Source organism: Callorhinchus milii, unplaced genomic scaffold (assembly GCF_018977255.1).
Source record: "Callorhinchus milii isolate IMCB2004 unplaced genomic scaffold, IMCB_Cmil_1.0 Scaffold20, whole genome shotgun sequence".
Lineage (NCBI taxonomy): Eukaryota > Metazoa > Chordata > Chondrichthyes > Chimaeriformes > Callorhinchidae > Callorhinchus > Callorhinchus milii.
In genome coordinates this window covers 10,388,163-10,401,830 of record NW_024704761.1, presented here as the reverse complement: position 1 = coordinate 10,401,830, position 13,668 = coordinate 10,388,163, and the positions used below count along the sequence as shown (strand labels likewise).

Genomic DNA, 13,668 nt, shown 5'->3' with positions numbered 1-13,668 from the left:
CAAATACCAGGGAACCAATCTAATGTAACCCAATGCTTAGAGGCTGCTTACGTTTTAGCTCTCAACTTATGATGTTAGTTGAACCCTTTGAATAGATTACTGCTGTTTGATCAGGTGGTGAGGATTTAAACCAGTAAGTGAAGGGAAACAATGAGTGAAGCCTTAACACAGGCAGATAGACAGAAACACAAGTCAGACATTTGAGGCAGGATTTCAGGTGAAAGGGGAGACGTTAAGGGAAAGGAGAGAAATAAGTGGAGAAAAGTAGATGGAAGGTGGTTCTAAGGAGGATGAATCAGTCACATGTAAGTGTTTAGACACACTGTAGGCAAATTCTGGAAGTATCAGGTATGAAGTCAGAGGCACTAATTGAAATGCAAAGATATTTAATGTCATCAAGGTAAGTTGGCAGGGGAATTTGGTAATTCTCCCTGGCTACGAATTCTCAGAAGAGATTAAGAAAGAATAACAGGAGGCGAATAATAATAATAATACTTACTTTTTTTAATTTCAGGAGGATTGTCGCAAAGCACTTCACAGAATAGATTGTAAAGTCAGGACAACAATGTCCGACAAACAGCCTTCAAGTGAACAAGTAATTTGTTTGGCGGGATTGATGGCAAGGACACCAGGAGGAACTCCCTTCTCCTTTCGCTGCTTTTCCAGCTAGGACCACCCTGTTAGAGCTTTGGCTTATAGAGTTAACAGGAACTGAGTGGAAGGAATCCCTCCCCTCTTCTTCCCAGAGATCTCTGTGCCTCCAAATCCTCCCAATGATGGATGGCTGAGTGCGTTTGAAAGTGTTACTTTCTATGCTACAAAATAATTGGTCCCTGAACCAGCAATCACTTCTAGTATCTATACTTACAGAGGGTATTAGGTCTGAATAAGGTAACTTATACTAAAAGATGAGTAGGCTGGTTTTGTCTTGACTCCTTTTCCTCACTCTACTGTGACACTGACTGAGATGCACACCAACGCAGAACTACTAGGTCTACTCGCTTGCGAGGGGAGTGCTCAAAACCAGGACTCCACGAGATTCAGACATTCAGAGTTGTAGTCTTCAGTAAATATAGGCTCTGTCCCCACCCCTCTATCTTCTCTCCTCCCCTCCCCTACTGCAGATTTGCAAAACTTCTCTTCCCGCTCCCCCGGAAATCTTGCTGTGTTGACCAGTCTCGACTGTTGGGACATCACAGGCAGTGTAACCCTGTGCCCATCTAACAGACCTGAACCTCCAGCAGTAATCAGTGGATCCACAATGGATACAGTAGAGTCCTCCCTAGCCCAAGGGCTCTGAGGCCGACTGTATCTCTGGTAACACTACCCCAGCAAAGGGCAGCTGACTCCGTGCAAACCAGGGAATCTGACTGGAACGAGTAATAATAATAATAATAATAATAATCCTTGCATTTGATATAGTGCTTTTCACGTCGGGAGGATGTCCCAAAGCGCTTCACAGAACACACTGTAAAGTGAATTGACTGTATATTTGTGGGCGAACGCGGCAGCCAATTGCGCACAGCAATGTCCCACAAACAGTCGTAGATTGAAAATGACCAATTTATTATTGTTTTTGGTTTTGGAGGGATTATTATTAGGCTCTGTGTGGAGTAAGGAAACTTGCCCAAGGTTTCACCCTCTGCCTGGAATTGAACTCAGGTCTCTCACTTGCAAAGCGAGTGCTCTAACCACTGAGCTACAGGACTCCACAGTTTGGTATTAAAATACCGCCCAACAGAGTAAGACATGAAGAGTCTGGGGCATATTAACACAAGCCACTTTTGTGCTATCTGTGCAAAAAATAATTCCAAGTATGGGATGCCATCCTGACATGAAAAGCACTTTATAAATGCAATTTGTTGTTGTTGTTGCTGCGCTGCAGCAACCTGGAAGAGGAAAACCGAGGGGGCAAGTGCAGGCAGAGACAGAGGGCTTTCCACAAAGTATTTGTTGTTTTTTTAATTACAGCGATACAAATCTTCGAATGTAGCTCATTGAGCTGTCTAAAGCACTATCTTTACACCATCCGAATTGAGAATGCAAACCCCTCACAGCACAGGACACCCTGGATGTCGAACGCAGTAACTGGTTCAATTTTTTTTATTATTAAAGCAAGTATTTTTATTATTGAAGTGGGAGAGTTTACTGAAGGTCAACGGGCAACGATAACAGCCCTATAATAGCACATGTTTAGGCTATGTTTAGAATGAAATTGCATATAAAAAGCATCTCGAAGTGACAGGCTTTTGAATTTGTTTCGCCTCGAGATAAATTTATGGTCAATTTAAAATAAGACCTTCCAGTTGTTACATCACTTCTACTAATAAAAGCAAACCTGCTTTATTTCGATAAGTACATTTGGGAGCTTGCTGCTGTGCTGCTATTTTCCTGGAAGGGTTTCTAATCTAGTGACCCTGCTGAGTGGTAACCACCTCACTCATTTCCCGGAGGAAATAGCACCGGTGTCTTGTCACTTAGCGCCCTCTTCTGTCCAACAGGAATGGTAATCCTTGCATTTGATACAGCGCCTTATCGTGTTGTCGTGATGTCTCACAGTGCTTTGCAGGATACACTGTAAAGTGGATTGCCCGTGTACGTTGTGGGCGTTTGTGGCAGCCTGTTGAGCACAGTAATGTTCCACACACAGTCATGGAGTACGTGACCCATTTTACGCAGGGGATTTATTGGCCAGAGCGCTAAGGGGAACTCCCTTCTCTTTTCGAATTCTGCCGTGGAATGTTTAATCTCCACCTGAACTGGCAGACGATGTTTCGTTGTGTACCCTGTAACAGGTAAGCAACGCAACATTACATTTCGCAAGCTCACGAAAGGTTCAGATAAAATAATTCTTGCATTTGATATAGCACCATTCACAGCAGGAGCGCGTCACAGGATTTATTGTAGTGACGTGTATTTTGTGGAATGCAGCTGCCAATTTGTGCTCAGCAATGTCCCCAAAAACAGCCAATGAAATGAGTGACCAATTTAATGAAGACAGGTGACCCATTTAAATGTCATCCTTGCAGCATACTCATCCTTCCACCTATGCGTTGCCGCTTGACAGTTTCTTAAATAAATCAAAGCTTCCTGAAATAACCCGTTCAAGGTGTTTGTTAAACTCTGTAAGAAACACATCTGGAAATGTCTGGAAGATGCTCTTGGTAACCATAAACCCCTGTCCTGCTACTTTGAGACAATAAGACATTTGAGTGTTATTGAGTATGATCATGTCAGGACATCTCACTTCACTGGATATACTGTAAAATGGAGTGACTGTGTTTTGTGGTCAAACTCCGCTGAAAATGTGTAGCAAGCTGGAATTTAAAGCTAAGTGTAGTTATAATGCTGGGACCAGCGCTGTAATAGTGGAATCTTCTACTCGCAGGTTTCAACCTGAGTCAAGGTCTATCCCTGGCCAGCAGGACAATAAAGCGAGGGGTGGGGGAGCTAACAGAAGGAGCCGACGAAAATCAGCACATGTGGGAATGGGAGATTTCTTGTACATGTTTCCGTTTCGGCCCCGTGTGTGAATTGCAGATACCCATCAGAAGGATGTCTCTGAGTGATTCACACTGGGACTGGAAGCCTGTGGGGGGGGGGGTGGGGTGGTTGCGGGGTAGGTGAAGAGGGGAGCAGAAAATTGGCTAAAAGCAGTCGGAGAGAGGTTTCAAGGTATTATCAATATTTTTAATTGCATGTTAAAGTCACTGCGGGTCTTGTGATGGGTGTGTGGCCCTTTTACCATTTATTGAAATTAAAATAATGCAGTCAAAACTTTCAATATTTTAATGCTCTCATAAATAGCAAATCTGTACAAAAGTAGATTTTATGCTCCTCAACCTATAGTGTAGCATTAATTGGTCACGTATTAGTTTATTGCTATGCTTTAGAAAATCAAAACTGACCAACACTTATGTCATGCAGCTGTTTAAAATTTGCTATTTCAAGTCTACAAAGGTCTTTACGTCATCTTTTCGCTTTAAGCTTAGTTCTGGAGGCTTCAAAAGTCTCAATATCATTGGTTTAGAAGACAGAACAAATTACTTCAAAATTTATTTCCCCAGCATAAAATTTGTTAAACATTTTTGTGTTTGATCCAAAGAAATTTAATATTGGCTTACTCCTCTCTCCTTCCCACACATACTCACACACGGACATACATGGGAATACACAAGACAATGTTACACACACGTGCACACATACAATATCTGCCAATCTGGAGTGATCATAAAATTCAAAATATTTCCCTCACATCTTCAATTCAACCACATAAAATCAAACGAGGCCCAAACTGGCTCCTGCACCCAATGCATGATCAATCGAAGAAAACTACGTCCTTGCTTATCTGAATTCTGTCCCACACTTTGTTTCCTATGGGACCAGTAGATACTAAAGGTAAATTCACTAAACTGTCTTTAGCAACACCATTTCCCATAAGATACATTGTCCGAATGCCTCCATCCCTTAGGGTTCAGGGCTCTCTTCTTTAGTCATTGCCTGTGAGGAGAAAGTAAAACGTACTGTCAGGCTGTGACACCAGGTACACACACACACGAGCTGTTTGGGGCAAACCATTTACAGCATGGAGGGACGCTACCTCATGCGCACTTTGAAGACGGGCTTGCGGGTGATTTGGTTATGGCACCAACACAGTATTAGTGACCGATGGCGGACAGACTTGAAAACAGAGTTTGGGATCTTTAATGACTCTGGCACGCTGTACACGTAGGGGAAGTGTGAAGAAGGAGCACTGATTGGGTTTGAGGTCAGCTCAAGAAATATGTAACCCTCTAACTCCAGACAATGCGTTCCTGGGAATCACCGGGCAAATGTATCTTGTGTTAGAATATACAGGCAAGAGAGGTTCAAACCTCAAAGATTTACAGAAATGTTACAGCACAGAAACAGGCCCATCAAGCCTGCACCAGTGTTTTTCTCCACAGGAGCCGTGCAGTCTAATGTCCCTGTCTTGCTTGGCTCACACACCGTTTAAAGGTTCAGCTCCTGATTTGCATCCTGCTAAAATGCTTCAGATGATAATAGGCAGCTGTTGGCTTTGTTTCAGGTGGACAATCACACATGGATATGACCTGCATGGTACATTATTGCACACACTAACTCCAAACAAATTGAGCTGCTCAAACCGGTTAAACCCTGGAATGCCAGGAAGAGAATGGAATCCGAAAAGCACTTACCGATTTGAGAAACTGCCGGCCCAGGTAGGAGGTAGCCATACTGGTCAGAGTTTTTCCACTTCCAACTTTGCATTTTATGTATCCGTACAAATTAGCCACTTGCAGAGAAGCACCCAGCATCACCACCGCCTGTTCCAAAGGCAAGTCAAACGGTGAGTTTATTTAATAATAATAATAATAATAATCCTTGCATTTGATATAGCGCTTTTCACGTCGGGAGGACGTCCCAAAGCGCTTCACAGAATATACTGTAAAGTGAATTGACTGTATATTTGTGGCGAACGCGGCAGCCAATTGCGCACAGCAATGTCCCACAAACAGTCGTAGATTGAAAATGACCAATTTATTATTGTTTTGGGTTTTTTGGAGGGATTATTATTAGGCGTGTGGAGTAAGGAAACTTGCCCAAGGTTTCGCCCTGCCTGGAATTGAACCCAGGTGTCTTGCTTGCAAAGCAAGTGCTCTAACCACTGAGCTACAGGACTCCACAGAGTCCTGTATTTGATACAGATGGACCTCCTCCATCCACCACCAACCTGGAAGGGCAGACCAGTCACTGGGGGCAGGTAATCCTCCCACTCAGCTCCTAATGTCATTTGTTGTTATTGTTGTTAACCCTGCAAGCCAAAGCCCTGACAGGTAGGGTGGTCATCGTTGCACAAGCAGCAGTAAAGCTGGCCAGACAGTGATATCAATGGCAAGCCATGCGGTTTTAGCTGGTTAGACTCCAGCAATTACCCCAACGCACACTCTGGGGTCCCCAAGCCTTGGCTCTTGCCAATTTGCACCTAATACTTTCCGGAATTAGGTAAGCAGGATGTGTCCCTTCAGGGAGAGAGTGCGCATTCCATTCCAACAATCTGTCTCGAATTTCCATGTGTAGGTGGGATGCATGGAATTCTCAGTTTGGTTTGGATTCTCTTAAGCACAGTGATGTTTCTTCACATGTGTCAAGACACCCGTCTGACCAAAACAAATAAAGGGGAAGGATCATGTAAACTCCCCATGTCCTGTAAGGACAGTATTAAGGCTGATAATAATCCTTGCATTTATTATAAATGCCTCAGAGTATTTTTGTGAGAAAACGTACCCGGCAGCCAATTGCACACAGCAATTTCCCCCCAAACAATCAATCACAAAGAGAAAGACCAATTTATCTCGGGCATTGTTGACCAGGTTACTGTGAGAGACTCCCTTTTTTTGAATAGTGTCATGGGATCTTTAACATTCACATCTCATCTGAGAGGCAGAACCTCCGACAATGGAGTCAGTCCAGACTGCAAGCTCAGTCCAAACATACATCTGGAACCCTGAACATTCTGACGCAGAAGCAAGAGCGCTACCAACTGAGCCAGGCCCAGTGCTAAGAGTGCGGGGAAAGCAATGAGAATTTACGAATAAGCAAGGGGGTTTCTTCTATGAATAGACATTTCCTTGAGGACCTTATAGTTGGGGCTTAATGATCGGAGGAAGACAAATAGATTTGTAGAACCCAGCTTAGTGTTCGTTACGACATCTAACGTTCAGCTCCCATATAATATCCTCAGTAAAAGTTTCATTCGACACCTTCATACAATACAAAATTACATTTGTTTAGTACATTTCACATCGGAAGGACGTTCCAAACTGTTTCATCATTGCCCCCCGCTCCCACCCCTTGACATCAACCTGTCAAAATAACTTTCCCTTGTAATAATAATAATCCTTGCATTTGATATACGCTTTTCACGTCTTCTCAACGTCTCAAAGCGCTTCACAGGATATGCTGTAAAGTGAATTGACTGTATATTTGTGGGCAAATCGTAGCAGCCAATTGCGCACAGCAGCGTCCCCACAAACAGTCGTGGATTGAAAATGACCAATTTATTATTGTTTTTGTTTTGGAGGGATTATTATTATTGTAATTATAATTATAATATTATTATAATTGTAATGACACAATTGGGTGTTGCACAGACTGCTGTTTACCACAAACCCTGCTGTGATCGCCCTGAGGCTGTGCCGGGTGCCACCAACGTACCAGCCATTTGAGTTTAAATGAGAAGAAGGTGCTGAAGACAAAAATGGCCCACATGATAGGGCAGACAATCAAACCCAGCCAGAAGATTTTGGATTCTGCTTCCCCTCCGACTGTCTTGCCTTGACTGGATGGCTGTGAAGATCAAAAATAAAATAAAATATGGGAAACAAATTATAATTAGAGCAGGAAACCAAGTGTGATTAAACGTGCAGCCCACTGCTTCAAAATAGTGTCTGCATGGACACCACAGGCTTGCCTTAACATCTCCCCCCCCTCCCCCCCAACTTTCTCTTGATTGTGTATGGGGCCAGCCGTACAAAATGCAACTTGTACATGCCAGCACCATTGGATCTGCTATCTGTACACTCCTCGCTTTATTTAGGTTAAGCAGCTTCTAAGAGATCTGAAAGTTATAAAAGGATGTGAGGAAAGGGCAGGGGAATGAGATTAACTCTTTCAGAGAGCTGGCAAAAGTACGACAGCCATTGTAGTCTTCCTTCTATGCTATAAAAATTCTACAACAACAAATTACATTTGTATACTGCCTTTCATATCGGGAGGACATCTCAAGGTGATGGACAGTCAGGAATTTGGACCCGAGCAGGGGGTTGGGATAAGGGAGTGTGGAGAGCAGGGAAGGTAGGGGTAGGAGGGTGGCCGAAAGCGCGGTCGAAGAGGAGGGTCTTGAGAAGTGCCTTGAAGGAGGCAAGCGAAGGGAGCAAGGCAAAGGGACTGTGGGATGGAGTTCCAAAGTGTGGGGGTAGAGAGGCTGAAGGCCCACATGGTGGGGCAGGCCGAGCAGGGGATGTGGAGCAGAGGGAGCGGACAGGTTGATACAAGTGACTAAACAACCATAGATTTAATTCCAGTCTCTCGCATACCTCATCTCAGTGACTCTTTCTAGCCCTTCCCACCAGCTCACACTCACTGCTAACAATTTTTGCAAAAGCATCCAGAGCTTGATTTTGAAACCAAGAGCTGACGGGTAAGGCTCTCGCTCTCTCTATTCCTGACATTTCAAACATATGGTCTCTGAGGCTTGTCTACTTTATGCCTTTACCACAATGGCCCTGGTGTCTTGCAAATTAATGAACTAGATTGTTCTTAAACAAAAGCTCATCTTCTTTAAATGGAGTTCGGGGTCCATTACCTTTCTGGCCTCGAAGATCCAGTGGCTTGTTCCATCGTCATCAACCTGGTTCCACCAGCGCAGGCCAACCAGCAAACGCCCGGTTACATTCTGAGCCGGGAGAGATGGAACAAGATGTTCATCGAACACGTTCCCAGAGCACAACAACAATGAGCAATGGCGCAAAACGTCATGGGAATGTTTGTGATTTCCTTCTCATAATATGTGCATTAAACATTTATTCCCAACGAGTTCGCCGACAAAATACACAAACGCAACACTTTACTGTAAATCTTGCCAAACCCTTCGGGAGGTCCTCCCGACATGAGAGGCACTCCACCAAAAGCAAGATTATTATTATAAATTGTTGTGCGCAATTGGCTGCCAAGTTTCGCCCACAAATATACAGTCAATTCACTTTACAGTATATTCTGTGAAGCGCTTTGAGACGTCTCGAAGACATGATAAGGCGTTATATCAAATGCAAGGATTATTATTATAAACAATGACACCTCTGATAGTGTGCCAGAGCTCCCCTAGCACTGCAATGGAGCGTCCTGGGACTTCTTCACGACTGTTTGTGGGACACTGATATGCGCAATTAATTGCTGGGTTTCGCCGACAAAATATTGTCAATTCACTTTACAGTATATCCTGTGAAGCACTTTAAGACATCTCTACAGAGTAATAAAGTGCTATTGCAAATGCAAGGATTATTATTATTATTGTCCCAAATCTAACCCAGAGCAGCACCGCAACTCAACCAAACGCACACCAAGACAAAAAAACAGGACTTACTTTCACAGTCCAGAAGTCACACGACAGGAGCAGAATTATTGCCACGAAGCACGCAATGAAGCTGTTGCTCAGGAATTCACAAAGAAGGTAAACAATTATCGCAGTGACTCGGAAAAACAGGTGGAAAAAGCATGCCAACGGGTGCCTTGGAACAGAAGGAAAATGTGTTTCAGAAACAGAGTTAAACAACAACAACAAGATTCCATTTATTGAGCGCCTTTCACGTCGGGAGGACGTCCCAAGGCGCTGTACAGTTGGGTCAGGACCCGAGCATTGGGGGGAAATGGTCAGGGGGAGGGAAGGGAGGGAGCGAGGAGGGGGTAGAGAGTCGAGAGGGGAGCTGAAGGCACGGTCAAAGAGAAAGGTCTTGAGACCGGCCTTGAAGGAGGAAAGGGAGGAAGCGGCGAAGGCACTGGGGGATAGAGTTCCAGAGCCTCGGGGCTGAGAGGCTGAAGGCCCGGCCACCGATGGTAGGGCGGTTGGGGCGGGGGATGTGGAGCAGACCGGAGCCAGAGGAACGGAGGGTACGGGCAGGTAGGTAGGGGGATAGTAGGTCGGAGAGGTAGGAGGGAGCAAGGCCGTGAATGGCCTTGTAGGTGAGGATGAGGATCTTGAATTCGATCCTCTGGGGGATGGGGAGCCAGTGGAGGCGAGCGAGGGTGGGAGTGATGTGGTCCCGAAGCCTGGTGCGGGACAGTACACGAGCTGCAGAGTTCTGAATGACCTGCAGTGTGGAGGGAGGGCCGGGAAGGCCGGCGAGGAGAGAGTTCCCATAGTCCAGCCTTGAGGTGATAAAGGCGTGGACCAGAGTTTCAGCAGCGTGAGGGGTGAGGTAGTGCCGTAGTCTGGCGATGTTCCGGAGGTGATGGAAGGCGGTGCCAGTTGTGGCGCGGATATGGGGAAGAAAGGACAGCTCAGGGTCGAACAGAACCCGAGGTTCCTGATGGCTTTGAGAGGTGGAGAGTGCAGCCTTGGATGCTGATGCTGTCAGCGCCTGAGGTGCGGAGGCGCTGACGTGAGCCAATCAGGAGGGCCTCAGTTTTTCGCACGTTGAGCTGAAGAAAGTTGTCTCTCGTCCAGGACTCGATGTCGGACAGGCAGCTGTCAGGACATCGGTGGTCGTGGAGTTGAGGGTAGAGGAGGAAAGGTAGAGTTGGGTGTCATCCGCATACATGTGGAAGTTAACCCCATGTCTGCGGATGATGTCACCACAGGGGGAGCATATAGAGGGTGAAGAGGAGGGGACCGAGGACAGAGCCCTGAGGGACACCACACGAGACAGTGCGGGGGGTGGAGGAAAAGCCGTTCGTGGAAACAAAATGAAGACGGTGGGAGAGGTACGACCTAAACCACTCAAGGACAGGGCCTTGAAGGTTTAGGTGGGAGGACAAGCGGTGGAGGAGGATAGCGTGGTCGACGGTATCGAATGCTGCCGAGAGGACGAGGAGACAGAGGGAGCCCTGGTCACAGATGGTCAGGATGTCATTGGTGACCTTGACCAGGGCAGAGGTCAAGTGCACGCCCTTACACTCAGACACGACTGCAGGATGGGGGTGTGCAGCAAGCCCGAGTTAGCTAAGCAGAGGCTCGATTTACTACAGACTGCAAGTTTCACGTTTGTAACCTCAGAGAGGGACATTTTGGAAGTTTACCAGCTCGACCATTACAGGTTTGTTCCATATCCGGGCACGATTCAGATTTCACATTTTATCCCCACAGTCACAGAATGTTACAGCACAGAAACAGGCCATTAACAACATGAGGGCCGGGCTCATGAAGTCTGCATTGGTTTTCTCCACACAACAACAACAAGGTTACATTTATAGAGCGCCTTTCACGTCGGGAGGACGTCCCAAGGCGCTGGACAGTTGGGTCGGGACCCGAGCAGTGGGGAAATGGTCAATCTAATCCCACATCCCCAAGTCCCAAATTCTACCTAATAAAACCATACTATGATAACATAATAATATTGCCATAACATTAAGTATGAGTAAAATGTTGAATTATTGTTGTTAAATCCAGTCTATTTTGAAGCCAGGTCTTTATAAGACTTGCAGAAAATCAGATTCCCAATTAAAACTGAAGTGATGAATTTTCTACAATTCTGCATCATTTCTGACAAAACACACTAAGACTAGAAATTTCAGGCCTCTCCTCGCTCTCCATAGCCCTCAAGCATCTATGTAGGTCATTTTCACATTCATGACACATTCTTCCTCAATCGTGTCTGTGATAAGGAATGCTGCTCACCAGGATACTCAAAGGCAGCTCCTGGTGTCCGATATCCACCGAATGAGCTCTCAAACCTGCCCTAAGTCAAAGATCAACTAGTGACCAACCTCCTTGGGAGGAGGATAGCAGGGTCACTTTGGGGCTGAGTTGGCTCCAAAGAGATATGATTGCTAACAAAATATTGGAATTCAGTAAATCCTTTGTAACAGTCTTCGTAGTCTAGTTCCTGATCCAGGCAAGTCTTGCTTGTTGGCAGGAATTGGAGGGGCAGCATGGCAGGGACTCTTGCCCCTCAGCTCCTGTTAATCCTGTAATCCAAATTCCTAATGGATAGGATGGTTCTTAGCTGGACTAACAGCAGGAACCTTCCCAGACAGTGACAAGCTGTGCAGCTTTAGCTGGTCAAACTGCTCCACAGTGACCCCAGCGCACATTATGAGGCGCTCTTGCCAACCTGCGCCCCAAATATTCCCAAATTAGATAAGCAGAGTGCAGCACCCCCTCCAGGGAGAGAGTGAACATACCATTCCGGACCCGGGGAAATTTCCATGTGTAAGTTGCATATATATTTGGATCTTTCCAGTTTGGTTTAGATGCTGTCAAGTATGGTGGTGGGGTTCCACATGCACCAGGACCCCAGTTTGACAAAGAAAATGCCACAGTCCAACTGCATAAAGAACTTTTTTCTAACCTCCACTTCAATTCTTTTTCTGACATCAAATGTGGTCTTAACAGGAGAATAGTCTAAGACTGAACACCCCGTCTCCATACCGGATCTTTTTCTTTCTTGATTTTCGTGGGACTTCGTCTCCGGCATCAAAGAGTGAAACATCCTCCCCATCATCACTGGATTCCTGCAACACAAAGAATCATTCACACACTCTCACCCTGAGACCAAGTCTGGGACACACACACCCACACACACATAGAGAGAGAGAGAGACACACCCACACACACATAGAGAGACACTCACCCACACACACATCTGAGACCAAGTCTGGGAGACACACACCCACACACACATAGAGAGAGAGACACACACCCACACACACACATAGAGAGACACACACACTCTCACCCTGAGACCAAATCTGGGACACACACACCCACACACACATAGAGAGAGAGAGAGACACACCCACACACACATAGAGAGACACACACCCACACACACATAGAGACACACACCCACACACACATAGAGAGAGAGACACACACCCACACACACACAAAGAGAGACACAAACACTCTCACCCTGAGACCAAGTCTGGGAGACACTCACCCACACACACATAGATAGAGAGAGACACACCCACACACACAGAGAGACACACTCCCACACACACACACACAGAGACACACACCCACACACACAGAGAGACACACTCCCACACACACACACACAGAGACACACACCCACACACACATAGAAAGAGACACACACCCACACACACATAGAGAGACACAGACCCACACACATAGAGACACACACCCACACACATAGAGACACACACCCACACATAGAGAGAGACACACACCCACACACAGAGACACACACACACACTCTCACCCAGAATGACACCCACACAAACAAACACACACTCAGACACACACTCCCTCAGAGAGAGACACACAAACACCCACATACTCACAGAGAGAGAGACCCACACACCCACAGACGGTCACCCCCCACACACTGAGGCCCCGCTCCCCCCCCCCCCGGGCCCCCCGCTCCCCCCCCCCCGGGCCCCCCGCTCCCCCCCCCAGACCCCGCTCCCCCCCCCCCCGGGCCCCGCTCCCCCCCGGGCCCCGCTCCCCCCCCAGACCCCGGCCCTGACCCCCCGGGCCCCGCGGCCTCTGACCTGCCTCATCCCTACACCGCAGCCGCGCTCCCAACATCCGCCATTGACGCGCTTCCTGGTCACGTGGCCGTGTGCCACCAGGTCCGTCAGTGTCTGCCTCCCCCCTCCCCCCCACCCCACACCCCCCCCCGTTACACCCCCCCCACCCTGACACCCCCTCTCCCCTCCCCCACCCCCCCCCCGCACTGACACCCCCACCGACAACCCCCTCCACCGACACCCCCCCCTGACACCCCACCCCCCGACACCCCCCCTCCCCACCCCTCCCCCACTGACACCCCCCGTTACACCCCTCCCACCCCCGACACCGACACCCCCCACTGACACCCCCCGACACACCCCTCCCCCCCCCGACACCCCCCCACCCCCCACCGACACCCCCCCACCCCCCACCCCCCCCCCGACACCCCCCCCCACCGACACCCCCAC

General features: G+C 47.4%; 1 protein-coding gene across 2 annotated transcripts; it reads right to left on the bottom strand.

The window, feature by feature from the left end:
- Positions 1 to 3,774: 3,774 nt before the first annotated feature.
- Positions 3,775 to 13,284, bottom strand: tvp23b (trans-golgi network vesicle protein 23 homolog B (S. cerevisiae)). 2 transcript variants are annotated; one of them, NM_001293039.1, is given in 7 exon segments: positions 3,775 to 4,500; positions 5,199 to 5,327; positions 7,219 to 7,350; positions 8,369 to 8,458; positions 9,146 to 9,290; positions 12,149 to 12,231; positions 13,240 to 13,284. In NM_001293039.1, coding segments are annotated over 7 exon segments (621 nt in total). In that variant the 5' UTR covers positions 13,249 to 13,284; the 3' UTR covers positions 3,775 to 4,467.
- Positions 13,285 to 13,668: the final 384 nt, after the last annotated feature.

Excerpts from the sequence above, each read along its gene's own strand:
- tvp23b (XM_042342280.1), bottom strand. The coding sequence starts at position 12,094 with ATGTCAGAAAAAGAATTGAAGTGGAG. Across the intron at positions 7,351-8,368 it reads GGATCTTCGAGGCCAGAAAG|CCATCCAGTCAAGGCAAGAC; the intron begins GTAATGGACCCC and ends TGATCTTCACAG. Across the intron at positions 4,501-5,198 it reads GCCGGCAGTTTCTCAAATCG|GCAATGACTAAAGAAGAGAG; the intron begins GTAAGTGCTTTT and ends TTCTCCTCACAG.